This window comes from Channa argus, chromosome 10 (assembly GCF_033026475.1).
Source record: "Channa argus isolate prfri chromosome 10, Channa argus male v1.0, whole genome shotgun sequence".
NCBI lineage: Eukaryota > Metazoa > Chordata > Actinopteri > Anabantiformes > Channidae > Channa > Channa argus.
In genome coordinates this window covers 10,443,533-10,468,086 of record NC_090206.1, presented here as the reverse complement: position 1 = coordinate 10,468,086, position 24,554 = coordinate 10,443,533, and the positions used below count along the sequence as shown (strand labels likewise).

The window sequence follows — 24,554 nt, the reverse complement described above, 5'->3', positions numbered from 1 at the left end:
CTATGCATGTAAAATCTCATTTTCAAAACTGTTTTAAAGATTTTTAAAGTTTTAATAAAATGTGAGTACAGTGCTTTGCACATTTTTAAAAACCTACACTTGCTGGCCACTTTATTAGGTACACCTGTACAATCTAATGCATTCCAATACAGCAGCTCTGCCATGGAATCTCTGAATGGGTGGTGGAGTTGTTCTGGAGAGCATTATAAGAAGAGATGGTTTGGCCCCCTCATTCAATTGTAATAGGTTGGCCAATAGATAAGAGCCATCTCTTATTTAATGCACTTCACTACAACTCCACCTTCCACTATGACCTCAATAATAAAGAGAGAGTAAAATGATCACCTTTCTGACAGTTTCAACTTAAAAACTGAGAAATTATTAAACTGTAAAGGTAGAATTCATGGCAGATTGTATTATTTATTAGAAATACATATAGAGCATATAGTACAGTGCATACACAATAATAAATCTCACCCTTCAGCATCTTGACAGCCACTGTGTCCAAACTGTTGGTCTTGTTGATGCCGTAGATTGATGCCTCAATTACTTTTCCAAACGCACCGTGGCCTAGAACCTTCCCTATGTCAGGAATATGAACAAAGCGAAAGCAGAATATTCATCGATTGATGCACACTTGATGTTGTGCCTTTGGAAGAGGCAAAGAGCTGTACTTGGGAGCATTTGCAAAATTTGAATATATCTGGCATCCTCATAGACAAGAGGGAGGAATTAAAATCTGAATTGCTGCAATTGGAAAACAACATATTCTCATAAGTTGCTGTCGTGGAACAGATGCTTTTCCTCAGGAAGTGTTTTTTAAGCTGTGCTGGGAATGGGCACATATTTAACATTAGCACTTTACTTGGCAGCACTTTGCCCAGCTGGCTGTGTTTCAAACTCGTGTCATTATGGACTCTGGAAATGGAAAAGTAATTCAGTTTCATCCATCTATTTGCTCTCATCCCTGTTTGAATATTTTCTCACTCACACCTCCTCCCTTTATCCCTGTCCTCTTCTCTCACTTGATACAAGTGGCTTACCCAGTCGGAGTCTGTCTCTGGAGATCTCCCATTGCGACGAATCATAGGGCAGGTATTCTGACTGCTCGTCCAGAGGGACCTCCCCAGGGTCCATAATGATTGACAGATAGCCTGTCTTTATGTCTGCTGGGTTAACCTAGAGGCAACAAAAGAGAACAGAATACAGCTGCTAATGTAAAGTGAGGAGGTTGATTGATCAGGTTAGACTGACCTGGGGAGAGCTGGATATAATAAATAAGTGGTGGGAAAAAACACACGCATATAGCAAATAAAGAAGAACAATAAGAAAAAAATAAAACAATGATGTTTCACATTTACTTAAAGTTACATTTAGTTATCCTTTTTGCGATAAAAATATAGTTACATACGAAATGAAGAAACAAGTTATCTATTAATACATAACTTCATAGATTGATATCCTATGATTTAATGCAAAAATAGAAATCCTAAAAGTATACAAATAAAAATGTTCTCTGTTTTGTTTATGCAAAATATAGAACATGTAATTTAAGTACATGTAAAATGTAATTTTAACTTTGAACAAACCCATCATCAAATATTGATCATTTGCACTAAATGATTACTGTATACTGTATCTGCTTCTCTTTTTAAGAAAAATCTAATATATTCATCCATGTTAGCAATAAACCTTTTATTTTATAGAATGATTTTCGACAAACCGACTGGGTCTGTTGTCATGGGAAAGTGGAACCAAAAGCAAAGAGGAACATGTGCAAATGTAAACAGGCAAGTTGTGACTGAGAGGTTAAAGTGTCTCCGTCACAGTTGATCAGTTTCTTAAAAAACACAGACACACAGTGAAATGTGACGCCCTCTGACCCGTTTCACGTTGCAGAAAATGAGGATGAGCAAGGCCCAGAAAAACACAGCGATGACTCCGGTCCCAATGAGAATTACAATCTCCACATTGGCCCTGTCACTTGAGCCTTGAGAGAAAGACACAGAGAAAGAAAATCACTTTTTTAGATGCAGATATTTTGATCACTGAAGACGGGAAACTCATTTCACACATTTTATTTCATCTGTTTTACAACATTACTCTGTACAAACTGTAAGAGGTGCTGTATTACAAACTATTGATGCAGCCTTTCTCACACACTCCTTTACTCAAATCTTTAGGTTACATTCGTCATGTGACCTCTTACAGCAAATTCATTAAATTCTTTCTGAGGCTCTCAGCACTCATACACATAATGAAAGCACTGGGACTACACCTGTGGTGATAAATGTGAGAGGTCAATGACTAAAAATCCCAAACTGTACATATTGTGGGTGAAGATGAGGTCAAGGACAATTTAGATTTGACGCATGAGTGCACTCAACAAAACAAATAAGGAATGAGTGTGTGAGAGTGGATTTAGATAGCATACGTGTGTGAGAGCATGTGTGACGCTCTCTCACCGATAACTCTGACGGCGGCTGAGGAGTGGACACATCCACGCTGGTTGCAGGCAGTGCAGGTATAAAGCCCGGCATCTTCCTCCCTCACCCGCTGGATGCTAAGAGTGCGATTTGAATCCTGCAGCTGGATCCCTGTTAGGAAGCACAAGAAGATTAGTGACAAACACACTTCCACAGGAATTATTTCACAGCCTACTGTGAAATAATGCCAATGACTTGATGCTACTCCTTTAAAGTCAGTGAGATTTTTAATTCATTTCTGAAAGTCCTGTCACTCCTTTGGACTTGTGTTTATAGGAGTCATTTAGTATCATTCCCTCCTGCGTGTGGAGCATGTCCAGCAGCCTCTCTGAGTGAGCCCATCAGCTGACACTTATGCCCATACTGACCACCACTCCTCCCCCTCCCATCCCCTCATCTCCCTCAACATTAGCAACAGACACACACTGAGAAAGCTAATGAGCCATGTCTATCAGCCCACTGGGGTTTATATGCATGTGTTGGTTTGTGCATGTGCATAGCTATTCATGTAAGTGGTTGTGTTTGACATATTTGGTCAACGTGTGGGTGGGCTGGTTGGGGTCATCAGTATTTAGGTATAGTAGCTTATTTAGCTACAGAATATACATTTTAAGCTTTTCCCCAACGTCTGCTCTAATGTGACTTCCTGGGAATTTACGTAACCTGAGCTCATTAGAGGAAAGGCCTCCTGCTAATTCAGATCCGGAGGGGCAAACTTTCTGGGAAAAGTCTAAAAGTGTGTGTCACCTGTATTCATGCACCTGACATTTGGTGGAGAGGCTGGTTGTCTTTGAACCAGGAAAGTCGGGGCAGAGGGCTGCCCTGCACGTCGCACTCCATCCGCAGAGACTCTGTCACATTCACTGTCTGGTTGGTGAGGCTGCGTTTATACCGAGGTGCCTCCAGGGCTACAGAGGTAGGGAAAGGCCAAACAATGAAGGATGACAATAAAAGGAAAGAGAAATCAACACAATAACATACATCAATGTGAATAGTGTTATGTAAGTCCAAGGACTGTAAATATAAAAATATATTTAAATGTGCATTTGTCCTGCAGGCACTGATGCAAAGCTTAGACACATAATATGAATAAAGAATTTATTTATTTTTGCTTCGGCCTCTCGGTTCTTATTTCACTACATACTGATGCTGTGCAAACACCAGATACTCTCTCCATTATCTGTGGACACGGGTATTAGGCTGCGTGGGCGCCTCTTTGTGAGTGTCTATATTTTTAAGCCTCCAGCATAACGACACTAGCGCCTCTGTGACCTGCGGGTGATTCCATTGCCAAGGATTGAGATTTGCACTATTATTAGCTGTGAGTAGAGTGTCTCTTCTCTATGCCTTACCTTGTGGCTATGTTTGTGTCTGGAGCTTTCATCTCTTTCTATCTCTCACCTTTGACTGTGATGTATCTAAACAGGCACTGTTTGTCCCCACTGCGCCTGCTCTGAGCCTCGCAGACATAATGACCCTCATCTTGCAGCTGTATTAAAGGGATGGTGAAGCTCAGGATCCAGCTGTTGGACAGTTCTTGGAAGGAAAGCTCAGCATCAAGAGCATTGGCATACAGGTGCACACTCTTGCAGTCCAGCTCCTGGGGCTTGCCCTGCTCATCCTGCAGGGCCTTGTGATCAAGGCGATACAGCTGGAGCTGGTCGTAGGTATAGTTGTCAGCACTACAGCACAGGGACACTTTCTCCTGCTCCAGGGGATTCTCAGAAGGCTGAACATCCAAACTGAATCCCTCAGGGATGGCTTTGAAGAAAGAAAGAAGGGTGGACACTTAGGTAACCTTTCAAAGGTTTTTTTGAATTGGGTTTTTTTTTTTAGTATTGGGAAATTAACATTTAGCAGCACCTACACTCTTCAGAAAAAGAATCTATATCACATAAATACACACATAAACACAAGTGTAAACCATGTTAAACCTTAAGGACTGCTTCTCTGGCAGGGATGGACTGTGATGTAGGTTCCATTCTCTTCAAGCACTGCTATTGTGCTGTTGGATTTTACACAGGCTTACTGTTGTTTAATATATCAATACAAATTTTTTTTATTATCTTTGCCATAACAAATATCATCTTAAAAAGATGCTCTAAAAGAAAAATAGAAAGTAACATTGTAATACACCTCTGCCGCCATCAGAGCAAATTTATCTGGGTTGCAATGAGCTAATCTCTGTTTTGTGCAGGAACAACTTACTGGTTACATAGAAGTAGATCAGTCGCTCGTCCTTGCCAGCTTTGTTTTCAGCCGAACACTTGTACATGACAGAAACACTGACATTGCGAATCTGAATTCGGCTCACTATCTATGAGACGAGAGAGGGTTGATGAAACTGTATTGCTTCTATAAGAAACATGCATGTTTTAACAAGAGTTAGGGTGATGCCATCAGCTGGCCTGTAATCCTTTCTGAGCTGACATGATTCTGATTTTGTGTTGACAGGACAAGAAGCAAATTCACTCAAGTGTAGATAAAAAAACATTAGGACATTTGCATGTGTATTCATTTCCATTCATGGCTGTGAATTAGAAGTGCACAGGTGTGTGCACTGTATGTGTGTGTGACCCTGCATGCGTGTCAGGATGTGTTTATAACCAGTCCTTACAGGAAGTCTGCAGAGGAAGACTGCTCTAAATATTTCTACTGTGGAAATGGTTTTTGATTGACAAATTTTGTTATGGAGCTCAGAATTTGGGATGCTTGCAAAAATAACATATAACATTACAATTCCAATATGAGTCCACCTACAAAAATTCCTTATTTTCTGGGCTATAGCTTAATCATATCCTGTTATTCTTTTACAGATTTTTTAAATTTTATAATACAATATTATTCATTGGTTTTTTAAAAAAAATGTAGACTTTTCCATAGAGTGAAAGTAACAAATGGTTACAAACCTTTTGTTTTCCATCCACCACTTCAACCGACGTTTCAATAGCCTCAATTTCATTCATGGAGTTTTCTGAGTCAATGTCCTGCCAATTCTGACAGTCTGCAATCCTCTCGCTGCGGCCCTTCCTGTCTCGTCCCACCCTGCAGAAAAACACAGACACGTTCATGGCATCTGCCCTCATTGACATGCACAGCAGAGAGTGGGCAGTGGGGGAGAATTCAGAAGTGCACCAAACCAGACATCCTGAGGTTTTATGAGGATTTTTTTCCACACATCGGGTTGCATTTCAGATTCAAACATCAGCACACATTCCAAAGCCATAGCAATTATTTTACGTGTCCTGGCAACTAATGATATCAGTTTCTATTATGAAGATCCATAGTGTGAACATCATAGCAGAACTAATGAAACATGAAATGGAATTTTGTTTAGCATTTCCTTCCAGGGGTACTGCTCTATTCTATATTAGCATTTTATTTTCCCCATAGTCTACATACTTCACACTGCAGCCCTTTTATATAGATATATTTACATATATATAAAACCTTTTATGACCTGTTAACACATTGTCAACACCCTATTTAAATAAAGTTTTTTAAGAGAAGAAGTTTTTTATATTATGTTAATTCATTACTTTATTTAAGTAGTTGTGAAGTTTTGCTGAATGCTCTTCAGGCATTTGTCATCATGATATTGCAACAAATCAGAAGCTGAAAAACGCATTAAGCAAAAATGATTTAAATTCTCTGATTGTTTAAAAGTTGTCTAATTGCTAGGAAAGGAGCGTTATCTTGGTAGAGAAGTCGATTACAGGGCAACTGGTTTGATCCTCAGTTTCTCCTGGCCATTTTAAAGTGTCTATGGGCAAGACACTGCAGGGAAGCCCCTTACTAGAAGTAGCCTTAGAAAAAAGTAAGGCTAATTGTAAAGCTTAGCATTGCTCAAAAAGTATTTTTAGCATTACTATGTTGGCACTGTCATAATTAGCATATAACCATAGCTCAGAATAGCATGCCCAAATACAAAAAAATATATATTGTGTTTAAAGCTTAACAGTTTTCAAAAATAATCAATCTGGCTGTAGCACCATCAGTAAACACATACAAGATCTACTCATCCACTGTAAGTCTTGACAAGGAAGCAAATTGTAAGCAAAAGTGCATTTCCCATTATGTCAAAATATTTATTTAACTAATATTTACTTAACTAAAACAAGTCTTAACACCTTATGGTGGGTAGCTGCTTTCTGTCCCCAAATGTGTTAGGGTTCTCCTGTTTGACAATTTGAGGCTACTTTATACATAGTATATCCGTGCAGTGTTCCTAATGGGCTGCAGACATTGCTCTTGTCATATGAGGATCTCCACTCTTGTAAAAGTAACTTTACAAGTTTTGCATAAATTTTGTAACCCAATACATAAGTCCCACCATTCCTCAGTCAGCGTCTATGAAATGTCATATTAGATGTGCAAGACACAGATCATGAAGTGGACAGCCTGAGCTTAAATTAAGCTCAACCTTCAACTGTTGTACTGGTTATGAACAGGGTGAGTGGTTATGAACACGCCTTGTGTCTGCACTCATGTAAATGCCCACATGTCAAGGTCAAGACAGGACCAACTTAAAATAATGCCTTAAGAAAAGATGGAGGAAGCAGGTGCAGGGCTCAACATTATTGTTTGCTCGGTTGTCCAGAGCAACTCTATGACTGGGCAAGTGGAATGTGTCATGCAGCTGCCCGATCAGGCAAGTGAACAATACAGATGATGATCTGCAGTGTTTTCCAAACATTGATTCATGCGTGTCGCCCTGACATAAAGTGGTTAAAATCTTATTTGATTATAGAGCTGCATGCAGCATGTTCAATCCAAAAAAAAAAACAACAAAACATATTTTAGATGTAATAAAATGGACATGTAATAGACGGGTGTAAGAAAACTCCTGCCTGTATTTATGTTATAATGTATTATTTAAAGGCGCCATGGTTTAAGCTGCACCACATAATTCTGAACCAGGTCGTTCAGTATTTGGATAAACTAGCTTGTTAAATATAAGGTTGAAAGGCAGACCATAGATGTTATATTATATTTGTCAGATACAAATTTGATAACTTGTTATTTTTTGTGTAATTTTATCAAGGCCTGTATTCAGTATTTATGCTTCACTACAGTATTTAGTAAGGAGTATTTTTCCCTTCTCACTCAATAAAAATTGATACAAAAGTAAAATTACTTAGTCACAGGAATAACACTTGATACACATGACCTTTTCTAACATGAGCCACAGTATCCCCAACTTTAAGAGTCATTTTGAAAAAAAATATTTTGAAAAGTAGAGATTAAATATATAATTGTGTATGGGGGAGAAAAAAGGTTGGACATGGGATACACTGTTTTTTTTTTGTCTTCTCGTTCCACTTTTTAATTTTTGTGCACCTTCTTTTAAATCCCTGCTATATGTTATCCACCTCTTCTTCACCTTCTTCACCACCTCTTCCTTCATCTCAGCCTGTGAATAGTTTCATGCTGACCTCATGTTTTTCTTAGGTCTTCACATAACGCTTCATGCGCTGCATCCTGCTCCTGTTCTCTTCTCTGTCCCATTTGGACAAACCATATCTGCTTCCACAGTGGTGACACACAGTTTCCAAAAATATCAGTCCTGTGTGTGTGTGAGTGTGTGTACAGTATGTGGGAGAGAGGTTTTTTCTTACAGTCTGTTCTGGGTGCTGTTGAGGACACATGGGCCCCAGGCCCTCCACTGCCAGCTGACACTTGGAGCAGGGAGACCATAGGCGGTGCAGGTTAGAGTCTGGCTGCTGCCGCTGGGGTAAGGACTGGAGGGCTCTGCCACCTCTTTCTCATGAATCTGCGGGGGAACTAGGAAATACTAGAGCCATTAAATCCATACAACTAAACAGTTAATCTCATCCCAGAATTTGTACAACAAGGAATCATGGTCTGTCGGAGGAAACATGTTCAGAACACAACAAAAACAAAGAGTAAAATCTGTATAAGGAAATACAAGGAGAATCATGCAAACTTATACAATTACTACTTTTAGTAAAAACTGTTTTCTTAAGGTTAAAAAACAATATAGTTATGAAATAATCACAAAACTGTTAGTCTTCTAATACTTTAGATACTGTAAATGATTTATTATTAATTATACATTTATGAGCCAATTTGTCTTCATTACATCTCTTCTGCCCTTTAAAATGAAGAATTGTGCAATAACATGATCTGCTTTACAAGAAATTCAACAAGACATAAAGAAAAAGAAGTGAAAGCACACAGCTCATTTATATAATCATTCGCCATTTTTCTTTTGTGTGTCTATAGATTATTTCTGCAATGTTTTCGCTTGTGCAACAGAAATGATGACAATATTTAACACAATAGTCGCATTGTTGTGTATGAAATACCTAAAATAAAATGATGGATGTCCTTTTCTTAGAAAACCTGTAGAATTATACAGTAAAAATGTTGAACATCCACCTTTTTTAACACACAAAATATCTGGTGTTATCAAACAAATAGACTAGTTACCATTGACGACAAGTGAGATGTTGAGACTCCTCTCCAGAGCAGCGGCACTGTTCCTCAGCACCACTGTGTAAAGCCCAGAATCCTCCTGACAAACATCCTTAATCTCCAAAGCGTGGTTAAGATGTATCTTCATCCTTTTCATCTTAAACTCTGGGCGCTGGTTTATCACCTTTCCATCTTTATACCTAGACATGATACACACAAATACAAAAAACACATAGACTTCTACTGAGGTGCTCTGCCCCTAAATCAATCTTGAAATCTCAGCAGTCTGTAACCTAATTATTATATATTATAATAATAATTTTATAATATAGAAAATGACGTTTAATGAACGTCTTACCATTGTGTTTCAGGTGTGGGGAAGGCAGACACATTTACTTGTAATTTGAATGACTTCTGTCCAGATGTTACCTCGACCACTGACCCAGTTCTGTAGTCGAGGTGGATAAATGGCTCATCTGCAATAAGAGACATTCACTCTTTTACATAAAGTACTTACTGCTTCAAGTCTGAATCCAAAGCTTCAAGGAAAGACTACACTAAATGTTTGACCAGCAATTGCTCCCCCTTGTAGTCTTTAAAGGAGGCTCTAAAACGTCCGAAAAAAAATGGCTTGATGACTAATAAATTTTTTGTCAAACTTTGATGATTCCTTCATCATCTTTTGAAAAGATTGGTAAGAATCTTTTTTCTGTACCACAAATACAGAAAACCCATCCAGATGAAGACACATGCTGCAAATAGCACATTGTTGATATCAGAAATCTTTCCAGGGGTGCACTAAAATGTGATGAACGTGGTTAAGATATTGCATGTTGTCATGATGATTTAGAAAGCTGCTGAAGTAAGTCCCATAGTTTGTTACTTTGTAATGGCATACTTCAAAAATCTGTTTGCTGTGTTTGCAGTATTTTTGTTTTTCTAAATGTGGTGTCAAATTGGAAGGTGTTTTCTTCATTTCCTAGTTTTGTCTATTTGGATGTGTTTTCTTAAGATGCAGTGCATTAGGCTTTAATATGCCTATCAGCTGTATAGCACTTAGTGTTTAGTGCTGATTAATGTTTGCATGCTAAAATTATTATTACAATGTTGTTGTCATTGTCAATATACCTCACAGAGCTACTAGAAGGGTTGTAGATTCTTAACCTTATAATTTTAGAGTATGCATTGGTCCTTGTTTATAATGTGGTATTGAGGCAAATGGACTAACATTTAGAAAGATGGGAAGGCCAGACACTGCTTACCATAAACTATGACTTCAGTTTGTTGGATTTGTGTTGTTTCCATGCTGGTGACATTGCAGATATATGAACCAGTGTCTGTCACATTAACACTGTGGATTGTCAGGAGGCTAACAGCCTTTGTGAAATGAGACAGAGGTTCACGTTGGGGCTTAGTCTCTGCCCAACTATTCTTCTGTTGAGGAGAAACCATCTCTTAGTATCATTAAACTAGATTTTATATATATATATATATATATATATATATATATATATATATATATATATATATATATATATATATATTTATATATACATATATTTATATATATACTGATGCCTACAGCTTTTGCTATACCTGTTTGCCAGGGTAAGACCACTGAATGTCTACTCCAGCGTTAAACTCCACCGACGCCGTGCAGTTCAGGTTGAGGGCCTCCCCCACCATCAGCTTTACCGGGTCTTCAGGAAACAGCTTGACTTCATAAACCTGACTTCCTGTCCGGGAAACAGAAAAAGAGGAGGGAGAAGCAGAGGGACAGGGGGAGGGAGACAGTGAGAGAGGTCATGGTGACATCGTCAGCAGTTTTTCCTTCCTCGCAGGATAAGAGGAAATTACTTTCTTTTGAACCAAAGGACCCATCCTACTATAAAGAAGCTATCTGTCACAAGTTCACACTATTTCTATTCATGTGTCAAGGTTTACATCAGTGAAGGAAATTAAAGTGGACTACAGTTGTACCTCAATTCAAAAGAAGAGAGAAAAGGCAAGAAAGCTCTCCTATATTCATTCATAAAATGCAACATTTAAAAAAAGTGTAAACAAAACATATGCTGGTGATGTCTGTGCAGTAGACTGTGATTGCCTGATTGTTTAAATGCCCCATTAGCATTCAGAGTGAAGACTCTCTCAGTTTCTTCTCTGACTGATTTGCCTGTTACTTTTGGCTGGCAGCAGCGGGTATTAGTTTCCTTTCACCCTCTGAAGTGTGAGGCAAATACCTCATACAACATAGCAGAGAGCCTGCAGGTCTCTCAGAGTTCACTCCAAATGTGAGGGAACCTTAACATACAAAAGAACCTTGTCTTCATCTTTGTTTCCCAGAATGTAATTATGAGTTGTCTTCTCTTCCCGCACTTTGTTTTCATTCAATCCTGCTAGCATAATGGCACATAGAAAAAGGGAGTTGTCTTAAAGAAAATTACACAATCAAATAAAATTCTTCAAATTGACAGCATTAAGGCACAATGGGCCCACTGAGTGCCATGCAGAATTATAGTGACAAACAGCCTCAAATCTAATTTACATATTTGTCCTGGATTCATTATGTTTTTGTAGCTGCTGAAGTTTAAGTTTGTATGATGCTCTTGGCTAAAATACAAGAGGAGACTAAGCCCTTTACACTTTTGGAGTTCACACATGTGTTTTTTTGTTTTTTTTTACCTGTAATATGTGTGAAATAGTTAGCAGATCTGTGCTCTTTTCCTTCCAGTCTGGATAAGCACGTTGCAATGAGAAACGGTACACTGTCTGTATCTTCTCTGGAAATGGACCACCCTCGCTTATTGTCCCATGTCATTGTATCGCTCTCCAGATGGGTGGGAAACTGTGATGATATAAATATACAATTAAAGTCAAAATAACCAATTCAAGCATCACTTGACAGCTTCAGTGTGATTAATACAAACCAATGTGAGAGTGACATTCAGATCAGGCACTGTGACCCGACACGGCACTATGATATTTGTGGAGTATGGTGTGATGAAAATGGTCTCCCCACCATTACTGTTGTTGGAGCTGCCTGTCCTGAGAAAGGGCTGTTCAGGGTCTAAATGCAAAAAGAAATGGGGACCTGTTACACAAAATCTCTGCGATAGCAGCTGGAATAATGGCAGCTGTTACTGAGGTAACTTCATGAACAGACAGACAGATATCCCACGGCCTGATGATGACTCCCAAAGGCTGTCAAAGGTATGTGGACTTTATCATGATTACCATCTAATGGAACAGCTCACTCTCTACACAGTAAACAGCATTAAGATCTGCTGTTATACATTTACATTGCATCTATTATACGTTATATATTTACAGCTTGAGTGCACAATTAAAAATTTGTTATCTCAACATTAGTGACTTTAATACAGCAGCCAAAGTCATTCTATTCTCATTTCTTGTTTTTTCTTGTTCTCTTTTTTTCAGCACTTCCCCGCAAGACTAAACAAATTGTCCAATAGAGAGGGTTAATATTTCTTTCCGTTGCAGTTTAGGTTCTTCACAAGGACTCATCAAAATCAGGTATTAATTAAACTGCTGTTTTAAGTGCATTGGAAGTATTGAAAGATTTCTGTTTTGAGCAGATGTTTGAATATTGGGGATGAGGCTGCTGTACAGTTAAGGGACAGTGTGAAGCATAGACTTGGCCAATGTCTGTCTGTCTAACTGAATCCACATGTGTCTTTTCTCATCTCGCCACACACTGGGTCTAATTTATGGCTGGCAATTCATCTGTTTCTTATCAGCCCTTTGGTTAGATGTCTGTACACTGTTTTGGAACCTTGTCACAGGCGATAAACAGGCATTTCACATGAGTGGAATGGTCAGCAAGGTTTCCCTACCTGACAATCATCTCTCTCACTATCCACTCCTCCTATTTCTCTCCTACAGCAAAGGTAGTGAGGCAAGGAAAAGCAAGACCAGGCTCTGGTTCCTCAAGTCGGCAAGGCTAGCTTTGAGTCATAATGTATGGTATGACATAAGACCAGGCTAGATAAAAATGGTAATGAAGTACTATTGTCCAGCTCTTAGCAGAATTCATGTTCTCAAAAAGCACGAGAAATGATTCATGATGATGTGAATTTAAAAAGAGCAGCAGTTTTACCTTAATATTTCTTAATCAATAATATAAACTTTCTCTAATTAGATAAGTAAATGAGCTTTTCACTTTTACTGGATCAAAGGCTTTGGATATGTAATTTCCAAAAAGTAACACTGGTGTTACTGGCAAACTTTTTCATATATGCATGCAAATGGAGGAAACAAGAACCCCTCTTCTTTATTTTTAAAAAGGACCTTGGGGACAATCCCCTCAGGTTCTTAAAACTGATGAAGGAAGGATAGGCAAAGTCCCTTCTTAGATGCTATGAAGACAGGAATTTTGAGGGACCTGTAGAGCTCTATTTGGACTTAAATTGTCTTAATATAGGTTTTTTTATGTATTGTTTTATGTTTATTATATGTATTGATTTACATCTGCTTTGATTTATATTTTTTTCTCCCCCCTATTTAATTTGAATTGTCTCTCATTAGTCAGTCCAATGTGCCCTAAATCTGATGAAACATACATTTACTGTTCTGCCTTCAGGTTTGTATATTGGTCTGCAAATAATATTTAAAAAAAATCTACAAATCTAAATGTCCATCACTTTTTAATGTTTCCGGGAACCCGTCATAGCAATGTTTCCAGGGGACACAAAAAAGTGACGATATTTAGATCCGTAAATGCACTTTTAGTTGCTCCTGGAGCCTTTTTCATTGTGTTGGCAAATTGATGAAGTTGTTTTTTTTTGTTTTTTTTTTAACTTGTGTCTAATGTATTTACATATGTTTTCTCAAATTGCAGTACATTGTGCTCTCTGGACCACCGTATGTAGGGGCCTATTTAATATTGATGTCATGTCAGGTCTAACAGATCTATTTCACTAAGATGGCTATGGTTTTCTTGTTAAGCACCCAAGTAAAAGAGAAATTGAAGACTAAAAGGTCCAAGGAGCCAGCAGGCTCAGTTTAAACCATTAAAGAGTTCAGATTGCAAAATGTTCCCAAAAGCTGCAGACCCAGTACAATGTAAAATGATTTCTGAATAGAAAATAAACCTCGTGGTTGAAAAAAAAGATTCTTTGACAATTTAATTTTCATATTTGATATGCACTAAACATTGACAGTTACCTTTAATTCCAGTCTATGTGGAGATAGTTAGGTGAACAAGCCATTTAAATGTTTTCCATTTTCATTTCAAGTGAGTTTGCATGTGTGTGTGAGTTTGTATGCGGTTGTGTGGAGAAATTTTGGCCAGTCTTTACAATTTCATGGTTCTGTTTGAGTGTTACATGTAAGTTTTGGTTTGGTTAATACAGGGCTATGGAATGCAATATATCAACAAATGCTTTTACAACAATAGAAACACAAGTGCGTGACTTACCCCTGACAAAGACATAAACACTGACAGCAGTGGTGCCATCAATGATGACCTTGGCATCCTTGTAATAACAGCGATAGTAGCCTGTGTCTTTTCCTTGTGCACTGTTCAGGACCAGCCTCTTGCAGTATGGCCTCCCAGCCTGCCCTGGACACTCACTGACCAAGGCAACCCTCTGCCCAGAGAAAGTGCTGATTGACCTCTGAGCCGAACGATGGGTTAGCTCCGGTCCCACCAGAGTCTGATCAGGCCAGGTCCAGGCCAGAGTGCGCTCTCCCCTGAGGAATCGAATTAAATCACATGCACAAATTTCACATTAGTATTAGTTTCAATGAAAGAGAGTCAACAGGATTCAACTCTATTATTCACATGCTTCCAGTAGCTGTGTGTCTAAATCCCCTTGTGCAGCCACACATCCTTGCTTTGTGCTTGTTTTTATCGCATAAATTCAGTTATGGGTGGATATGTTAACCCATAATGGTTGTCTGAAAAGGGATAGCTATCCTTTCATCACCAGCCTCCTCCAACTACAAATATCCACATTTGCAGGCAGTGCCACAATATGATCACTGGAAAAACCTGCAAAAATCAGAGAGGCCAATGGAAGTGTTCTGTGGAGTGTTTTTCAGCCCTTGTGAATAACGTCTATCTACACACATTTTAGAAGATTGTACACTGTTAAGACAACACTGACTAAAATAAAAATGAATATGTATACCAGGAGCTTCTTAGTGATGTTGGCCATCTGAGGAGTTGTACACATCCCAGCAATGCCTATGAGTACCTGTGCTTTATTTTTATTATTGTTATTAATATTGTTAAATAGAAATATGAATTTATTTGGTTGTTTGACTCACTGAAATACTGAAACAACTAAGTCATGCAGAAACACTCCTAAAACAAGGCAGCATGCACACATACCTGCATGTAATGGTGAGTGTTTCGTTGACTGGAATCACTAGGTCGTCTCTGGAACTGTCAAGGATGGGTGGAGGCATAGAAAAGCCAATCACCAGACCTGAGGGAGCGAATACAGACACTGCATTAGATTCACGTTACACAGGTCAGTCAGGACCAAAAGTTTTTGACAGAGCTGCTGGTAGGCTGTCAAATCTCCCAAAACACATTAGGAATCTGAAATCCAAAACGACAGCTGCTCAGATAGCAGGTTGTTCATTACATTTACAAGCTGTAAGACAATCTGCAGGTTGGTCCCTGATGCTGAGAAATAACCAGGCAGAGAAATCATGGCCTGCTCATGAGCCAGTGCTTCTTCAAGCTCCCTGCATGCCCCTGTAAAACAGCTACAAAGACCATTTGCCCTTGATTCATTACCAATGCATTCACTTCCCTGACTTGTGCTTGGTTAATATGGCCAGTGTAGAATGTCATTACCATCTCTAGAGTGCCCTCAGGGTGCTATTAGCACTTAGCCAGACTCCACACCTACAGTCTATCATATATAAAAGTGTCACCATGACTTATAACTCACCTGGATATCATTAGAGGTGAATACACACAAAGGCCAATAGCACAGGCAGAGAGAGGGTATGATGGCCTTCTTAGCATTTATGAAAGCAAATAATGACCATTTTTCAAACGTGACTCAGTGCGTGTTTGAAATTTATTGTGCACCGTTTTTAATTCACTGTATGTTTGCCAGAAGAGTGAAGAGGGTGAGGAAAAAGTGAGCAGCAAGTTTAGCACCCAAATGCCTACATACAATACTGCTCATACCTTCAGTCACTGGTACCACTTCAACAGACATAAAATGTACAGCTAGCGTGTACAGCGCAGCAACATATATTTACATTTTAACACTACTGACTCCCATGTTTCCATGCACGTGTAATACACACCACAGGATAAATAAGACACTTCAGCAACAGCAGCAGAAAAACAGCAAGAAATATTTCACAACAGTCAGTCATGACCCGCTGCCAATCAAAACTCAGTGCTCTGGACAACTGTGATTCTTGTACACAAATTTCATTCCTCCAACACATCCTTCAGTCTTGGGAGAGCAGTTGAGCAAGGCTTTTCTAAAGTAAATATTGTATTAATAGGGCTAACCCCAGGCATCTTCCAATTTTGCAAACAAAAACTCAAAGCTACCCCTCTTCTTTAAGTGATCAATCTTGAATACAGTAAAGTCATGGAATTACTTTAAACATTGTCCATAAAATTTGTAGCTTTGCTTTCAGCGAAAATTGAGGGTATGTTTGATATTTTGTACCTATGTTTATTTATTTTATATTTATGGTATTTATATTTACCATAAAAGAACAGTTTAACATTTTGTAAACATTTTGGCTTAGTACTGCACACACAAGACTAAAACATAGGGTAATGATAGCCTCGCTTTGTCTGAAGTATAAAATGGTTCAATGCAGGACCATCATTTATTTGACCTAGAATAGTTCCCTTTAGATCTATATAGAACAAAATAGATGGTGGTGCTAAATACATGTAACAACAACGAAGTAACATCTCTTTCTGTCTTAAAAGAACTATAATGTCTATAACATTAATCCCATAATTTAACACAACCCAAAAATAACACTTGAATGGATGTGTACTAATGTTATCATCCTGACACAAAACAAACATGTTGTGAGTTAAAGTGGGAAGTGCTGGTAATCAGTGAATCACTCCCAGACTGGCTCACAGCAGGGTATTCCTTCCTTGCTCTTCAAGAGATCTTTAACTCTTCCCCAGAGAAGCAAAGTTCCCCCAAAATACAGTATTGTCTCAGCTCAGATGTGAACCTGCCACCAGCTTTGGTCCCTCGTTCCAGTTTTGTTCCTTTTTCCTCACACCTGAAATGCGGGGAAAACACACAGACACACACACAAACACACACATGCACACAGAGGCCAAAACAGCTCCCATACATAAGAATCCCCTCCCCTGAGGAGGAGACATGGATCATCTCCTTCAGCTCTGCTGATACTAAAATAGCTGTGTGACATGTAGATTTAAAATATAAATGTACTTCTTATACTAACAATTTTAAAGCTGCATTAATTGATTTTCAATACAATGGATTGACCGTGCATGTTGTGACAGGTGTTCCCCATAGTGAAGAACCCAAAAGGTTTCTGGCCAACAACTGTCATGGCCACCATAATTTGAACATTGAACTTAACATTTGTTGTAATGTGGTGGTGTCAAATTGTGTTTGCAGTTTTTTTTGTTTACTGCTCTAAAAGAGATGAGCCTCCTAGTAAAGTATATGCAATGGTTACTTTTTCAAACACTTAACTATACAGTTGTGCAGTCCCGACCACATGATGGGAATTTTTCCATTTGCTATCCACCGAAAACGTATGTAAATTATTTGAAAGACAACTGTGAATTTAACATAAAGCCCACTGACAATGTGTCCTTGCAGCATTTATATGTTATAATCAAATAGCAAGTAAATGTATCTGAAGAATAATGGTGAAGTCATGGGAAAATGTACCAGAATCCAGTGTACAGAGTAATGTGTATTGACATAACTGTACAGACTGAGTGATGAGCTCTGAGATAAATCCCTAGCTGGGTCTCAATGATGGATGCTTCCCTCACAATCTGCTGAAAGATTGCCCACTGACAGACAGAATGACAATTGTAAATCTTTTTGAAATGTCACAACCAATGGGTATGCCCCAAGAGACAAAATGTAAATGTTCTGCACTTATATAGCGCTTTTCTACCTATTGGCACTCAAAGCGCTTTACACTGCTTCTTATTTACCCATTCACACTCACAATCACACACACATTCATACACCGATGGGGGAGCTGCTATGCAGCTGGCCAACGCTCACCGGGAGCAACTAAGTTGGGGTTCAGTGTCTTACTCAAGGACACTTTGACATGTGACCAGAGGAGCCGGGGATTGAACAAACAACTGTGAGATTGGTGAACAACCGCTCTACCTTCCTGTGCCACAGTCGCCCGACAAGACAAGACATCAAGGTATCTGGAGAAGCATGTAGAAAGGAAACCTGAAAGAACACATTCACTATAAAGGGGAAACATTAGGCTTTTGGCTATTTGTATTGATCCAAAATACACTAAGAAATAGTGATACTGTACGTCCATCACAGGGCAGCAAAGGTGTCACCCACCATGAGGGAAGAAAGGCACTGCACCCACATAAGTCAAGCTAAGGGCTCTTTGAAGTCAAGCAAAACATGTCACAGACCATTCACCCTGATATAGTCCGTGACAAATATGCGGCTGTACTCTGAACTCAGCACTCCTGACATGGTCTATTTCCAGGGTGAGTTTAAGGCTAATGTGAGCCACATTATTTGTCAAGACTCGGGATGTCTTATATATCTCTTTTCTTCCTAAGTGGCATTCTCATAACTGCTAAAGGGGATGCTGCAGAGTCATAACTTAATGTGTGCTGGGTTACACATGGCTGCTGGCCAAAGCAGCCACTGACTTCTCTGTGCTTTGGACCCCTCAGATTGATGGGAGGTAAAAAGAGAGCATTTCTACAGCTTGAATGCTCAAGGTGACTTAAAGCTCCAGGAGCTGCTAGTTCTTTCCCTATGTTTGACAATGATTACAAATGTGTGGTGCCAGATGTCAATATCTTCCATATGGATGTTACTGCATAATGTATATACAATGTTTCCAAACTGTGAGACACCAGATATGAAGGCCTGTCAGGCTATCAGCTACGTAATTGGTTTGAGAAAATATATAATTCCATTAGTAAATGTTTGCATTCTGTCAGTATAATTAAAAGCATACATTGCTCCAATGTACAGCTATGTAAAGTGAATACCAAAGAAAACACATTAACTCATACAAGTTCGTCGCTGATAGCAGGTCTTGCCATAATAATAAACACGTTTTCTCGCTGTGACCTTTAAAGCCGTGTTTCATGACAGATTGTTATGACTCCGATCACTCAGCCAGCTCATTTATCTTTATTTGCATTAAATAGTGAAGTTATAAGACTAGAAGTCTTCTCGTATTATGCAAGATTGGGTCCTAAATAGACGGCTTCATCTTGAGAACAGTCAGTACAAACAGTTATGTAGATGGACAGTGAGTAAGCAGAGCTGTAGCTGTGAACTCTGGTTTAAGGTGACTGGGTGTGTTACCCTGCTGTATATGACACTGCAGCTTCAACAACAATCTGTTAAACAATAACTAAATTAAAAATCTTGTCTGCATTCAGTTTTGTCAGTTATACATAATTATTGCCTGGTAATACACTTATTAGTGGAGATTGATATGAAAAGGGCACATTGCATTAAAACATAAGGACAATGGAATCAGCCTTACCACAAAATAAATTACTAGTGGCTGCCTGTAAAGTCAGCATTTAAAACTCACAACAGCATGGTATACTAAATAGCTGGTTGTATGTAAAAACAATATGTGACGTACTGAAAATGCATTACATATTTTGAAATTAATGTTATGGGTTATTATTCAAATCACCTGTGCTGATAATTTTCTATAGCCAACAACAACTGACAGATCAGCATCTATCTGTACAAACGTGATGGGGCAGGGAGCCAAAACATTATTTGGGCCTGGTTCCCCTCTTTTCCCATGCATTCCAGCTGGTGGGGCAGTGATAAGCAGCAGCTTTGGTTGATTAGCTTCTCCCAACAAAAAGCTAAATCACATTTTTAACCTACACGAGTTTACAAAGTTGATTTACTTTCTCTGTTGACCTACGATTACACATGACATAAACACAACAGATGAACACTGCATTAGAAGTCTTTGGCAGTAAAGCTTTATCTTGTAGCCACATTTCCACATTTTAAGCGCTTGAAGAGAACAACTACACCGACTTTATTAACCTATTTACTCAGCTTATGGCATTGAAAATACCTTACACCATGATTACAGGGTTGTTGAAACAAATTAATCTCTGGCTGCAACAATTACTAAAGATTTTAAGAAGAGCTCTTCACTGGCAGCCCTTTGACAGGGTTATGCCCAGAGAAACAGTTCACTGAGCATGTCCCTCTAAAAACTTGAGTTTGCTCTTTAGAAATAAGATTTGCCTGTTGTGAAAAGCCATTCTCTCTGCTGGTGTAAATGTGTGTGGGTGTGTGCATGTGTGTGTGTGTGTGTGTGTGTGTGTGTGCACTGCGGCTCCAGCTGGCTGTGCCAAGCAAACATAGATGTTTGAGTGGCCTAGAAAAACTGTGATATTTGGATGATATTTGTTAAAAAAGTATAAAAAGGGAACCGATTTGGTACAAACAGTGCTTTGTTGTACCAAAGCACTGTTGTTGGTTGGTCTTGCTCTCAGACATGTCAACCCTGTGTTTACATAGAGGTAGCTACATGAGAAACATGGGTTCACACAGCTGGTATTTTAGGCTTTTCTTTTCTGCGTGCTTCTATCATGATGGAAGTGCCAGATGTACGCATATATGTGAGCTACGTTCCACAAGTCTGAATGCTTTTTGAGGACAACTCAGAATGTCTGTTATCTCGGTATGTGCATTAGGCTGCACTTTGATGTGTCATCTCCACATACCTGGCTGACAGGGAGGAGAGATGTGCAACTGGCTACATGTCAATTGAAATGTGTAAACAGCATGCCAGAAGACTCTCTACAGAAGCTCTTTATTTAGGTTTGAAGGGTCAGAATACCAAGAGCTGCAGAGAACTGCTGAATCCGAGGGTGTTGCAACAATTTAGTGCAATTTTTAAAAAAAAGTGAAATTATTAACACTTGAAAATGTAATTTATTTTGGACTCTTAAAAGACCCTGCAAAACTGATGCACAGTGAAGCTGGTGATCAGGTTTCTTATCGCGCTTAGGTTTTGTAATAAAAGTGGAAAACCATATGCATAGACATATGCACGCATGACACATGTGGGACAACTGCAATGTCCCTATTCCCGACACTCTCTGCCCTAATATTTCCTGTCTGTTTCTCTCCAATAATATTTTCTGTTCTACACAGTAATACAAAGGGAACCTGCAAAATCTGCAGCAGGCCCCTCCATAAACCACAGTTTAAATAAATGAATAAAGGATATGTGCATCTGAAATCACTTGTCTCTCCTTCAGCTGCTCTAATGGCTAGATGTGTGTGTATGAACAGGAAACAATTAAAAAAAACTTCCATGAAGCTCTGCATTGAAACAATGACATCTTAAATTCTAGTCTGGCAAAATGGACTGTAGAATTACTCAACCAAGTGGGAGTACGGCAGTATATAAAGTTTATATTTTACCACTTTAAATGACTCTGTGTATGTGTGTTCATCTTATCCTTTGATGAGCCCTCGTTACGTCTCACACTGATAGTTTTGTCACAGTCAGAGAGTACTGAAACTGAATCTCCCAGCCTATGGAGGACATCTGGTGACTAAAGATAAATCATACAGACAGAGGGGAAGAAGCCTAGCTGCCATAAGGCACTCTAAGCCAGTTAAAAATGTAAAGCTTCTTTGACAAGCAGACAGAAACAAGGCAGGTAGGCGAGGAGAGCATCGAGCAGGGACACATAAAAACGAGAGCTTCCCTTTCTGCAGGTACGACCCGGGACACATTACAAGCTTGTGTGAAAGGCTGCATGATGTTTTTCTTTGCGAGCAAATTTCCTGTTTTCTTTGTCATTCTTTGCCACTTCCCCTTTTCATGGACAGTGAAGGAGATGTTGCCGTTAGCGCTTCCTCGCTTTTCTTAAGTTTGATCAGTCACATGGCAGGAACAGGAAAAGAGGAACCTTCTGTAAAGAAATAAGAGTCTTGGTTTGGCAGAAAAGATGCAACATGGGACCTAAATATACTAGAAGATTTAGTCATTCTAATTTGTAATTGTTATTTCTGTTATTGTGCAATCACTGTATAAATCAGTAAAAAGCCTAAAAGCTGTTACATATCTGTGAAGCCTTGACTCCTTTCAGCTGACACAGAAAGAGTAAAACCCACTTGAATGACACAGCAAATGTAACTGTCATAGTTGGAACTGAGCTACATGTTTTTTATGTTTTAAAGGTTACACAACAATGTGCAGGTGTCACTGCAGCTACAAAGTTATTTCACCGACACAGTATCTGGCTAAGAACCAAGAGTGGGGCAATCTGAAATGTCCTGTATGTCCGGTGAGGGACAGGAGGCCAGGCAGGCCACGGAGCAGACCTGCTCTCTCAAAGTAGAGTCAGCCAGCATCAGGCTATAACACACTCCCCCCTCTCTCTCCCATACTGAAAGAAATAAAGTCCACATCCTCTGTCATCTGGACACAAGGCCGGACCAAAGTCAGGCGACAGCCTGACTGGCAGACTGGCTTTGATTTCATTGTTACTACTACGGAGGATGACATCCACTATGTCCCTGTCCTCTCCAATATTGGAGGCCTTTTCAGCATCCTGCCGGGGGGGTGGTGCAAAATTAAGGATGCAGCAACATGCCATCTGGGCCTGCTTCCTATCTTTAACCTTCTGTCCCTGACTAAATCTTCCTGTTCCCACCCGGGCACACCGGACAACTCAAGCTCTTCCTCTGGGGCTAGTTTTTTTTTTATGTCATCATTTTTATTATTGAGAAATTGTTTACCCTGTTGAGAAAGGAACCAAGTATATTTTGGTAAATGCTTTGTCCTTGGTCCTGGTGATGACCCTTCTGTTGGGAAACATTTAAAATATCTTTCTGAGTAAAAGCAAGTACCAAAAATCTGTCCAATCCAGGGCTGCTGTGAGGGTTTGCAAACTCCTAAAACTCATGCTGTGGTTGTTCTGAGGCCAAACCCTGAGGAGCCCCGATTACTGTGCTTGTTACCCAATTCCTGGAGATCCAGGCCATAAACAAGTCACTGCTGCTATGTCAGATGGCACAGGGAACTAAATTGGTCTGTTACAGCTTAAGTTGCCGTAGAAAACAAGGGCATAGAGAGGAGTGTCAGGTCAAGAATTATGGTGCTGAATGCCTAAAGGGAAGGAAGCTGCCAATTTCCTCAGACTTTCCCAGTGGTCTCTTTCCCATGAACCTTAAGCAACCTCCAGTGACAAAGGCAAAAGGTATGAGTGACCAATGAAATGCTACACAGACAACAAACACACAGCTTCCCGAGACTGAGCAGCAATTTGAATGTATTAGCGATGGCGGCTGTTTTTAAAATGACCAAAATGATGCTTGTTTCTAAGCAACGGAAACACTTTGGATTCTTGTAATTCCTCAAAACAGCCTCCAGGTTCATGTTTATTCCTTAGGACCATGTGCACAGTGATCGACCAATAATGCCAATAGATTCCACAGTGTAATTTCCCTTACGTCTCAAAACACTACACTGTTTTTCATTTCATTTTTTGTTACAGCTGCTGAACTACATATTATTAGCATTGCAGTTGTAGACTCACAACCCTTACTTGTTCTCGGCTTTCAATATGATGATAATACCTCCCAGCTAAATGAAAACAAAATCCATCAGATCTAAAATTCGAAGAGAATTATCAGGCATATTTCTTCTGTCAGCAGCACTGAAAACAGCAGCATAGAATTCATTTCATCTTCCAGGTAAAAGCACTTAATGGCACAACTGTGCACATTCAGAGTCATCCCATAGTTCAAGTATCCAGTGAGTGAAGCATCACTAATTTTTGACTGTCCTTGTTCTGTGCTGACTGTATTATGAAACCTCTGTCAGCATGATGGAAAGTGAAAGAGAGAGAAAATGAAAATTAATAGGTTAAACACCCTAGGCATGGCACTGTTACAAGTGCAGCAGAATGCCTTAAGAAGAAAAATCTACACTGTTAGAACAGAACGGGAGCATTTCATTTGCACAGCAGGGACACTGAAAATGACCATGAAGAGACACCTTTTCAAAATTGTTAATTACTTTCTTTGTATAGGCTAAATCAGACAAGCCAGTGTTTGACAGAGAAAGACAGGAGTCGTATACTGTAGACTGAGATGCTGTTATGTGCCATAATACAGGGGTGAAAATAGCATCTTTCTCAGTTCTACAACAACTTGCCTTGTAGTGTTAATAGGAATTTATATATTCGTTGGACACCAAAAGGTTGTGGAGTCAAACCTCATGGATCCACAAATGTCTATAAAATCTAAATGCAGTCCGTCTAAAGGTTTTTCTATTCCAAATCATCCATAGAGCCATATCATGGCTAAAAACTGGCAACCAAAATCAAAAGGTGGGCAGAAATATGAAAACAAAAATACCACAGATGGTTTTTACCCAGTATCTAAC

General features: G+C 39.3%; 1 protein-coding gene across 4 annotated transcripts in view; it reads right to left on the bottom strand.

Moving 5' to 3' along the window:
- flt4 (fms related receptor tyrosine kinase 4) overlaps positions 1–24,554 on the bottom strand; it is a 35,284-nt gene that overhangs the window by 7,548 nt on the left and 3,182 nt on the right. For all 4 annotated transcript variants that reach the window (XM_067517534.1, XM_067517536.1, XM_067517532.1 and 1 more), the window contains exons 2-18: positions 15,280–15,376; positions 14,362–14,636; positions 11,852–11,991; positions 11,607–11,769; positions 10,521–10,660; positions 10,187–10,358; positions 9,283–9,400; positions 8,940–9,124; positions 8,105–8,270; positions 5,396–5,531; positions 4,695–4,803; positions 3,888–4,247; positions 3,248–3,394; positions 2,466–2,597; positions 1,884–1,990; positions 1,044–1,179; positions 478–582 (exon numbers count right to left, since the gene is read on the bottom strand). In XM_067517534.1, coding sequence (XP_067373635.1) covers positions 478–582; positions 1,044–1,179; positions 1,884–1,990; positions 2,466–2,597; positions 3,248–3,394; positions 3,888–4,247; positions 4,695–4,803; positions 5,396–5,531; positions 8,105–8,270; positions 8,940–9,124; positions 9,283–9,400; positions 10,187–10,358; positions 10,521–10,660; positions 11,607–11,769; positions 11,852–11,991; positions 14,362–14,636; positions 15,280–15,376 — 2,688 coding nt within the window. The remainder of the gene's footprint in view (positions 1–477; positions 583–1,043; positions 1,180–1,883; positions 1,991–2,465; positions 2,598–3,247; positions 3,395–3,887; positions 4,248–4,694; positions 4,804–5,395; positions 5,532–8,104; positions 8,271–8,939; positions 9,125–9,282; positions 9,401–10,186; positions 10,359–10,520; positions 10,661–11,606; positions 11,770–11,851; positions 11,992–14,361; positions 14,637–15,279; positions 15,377–24,554) is intronic.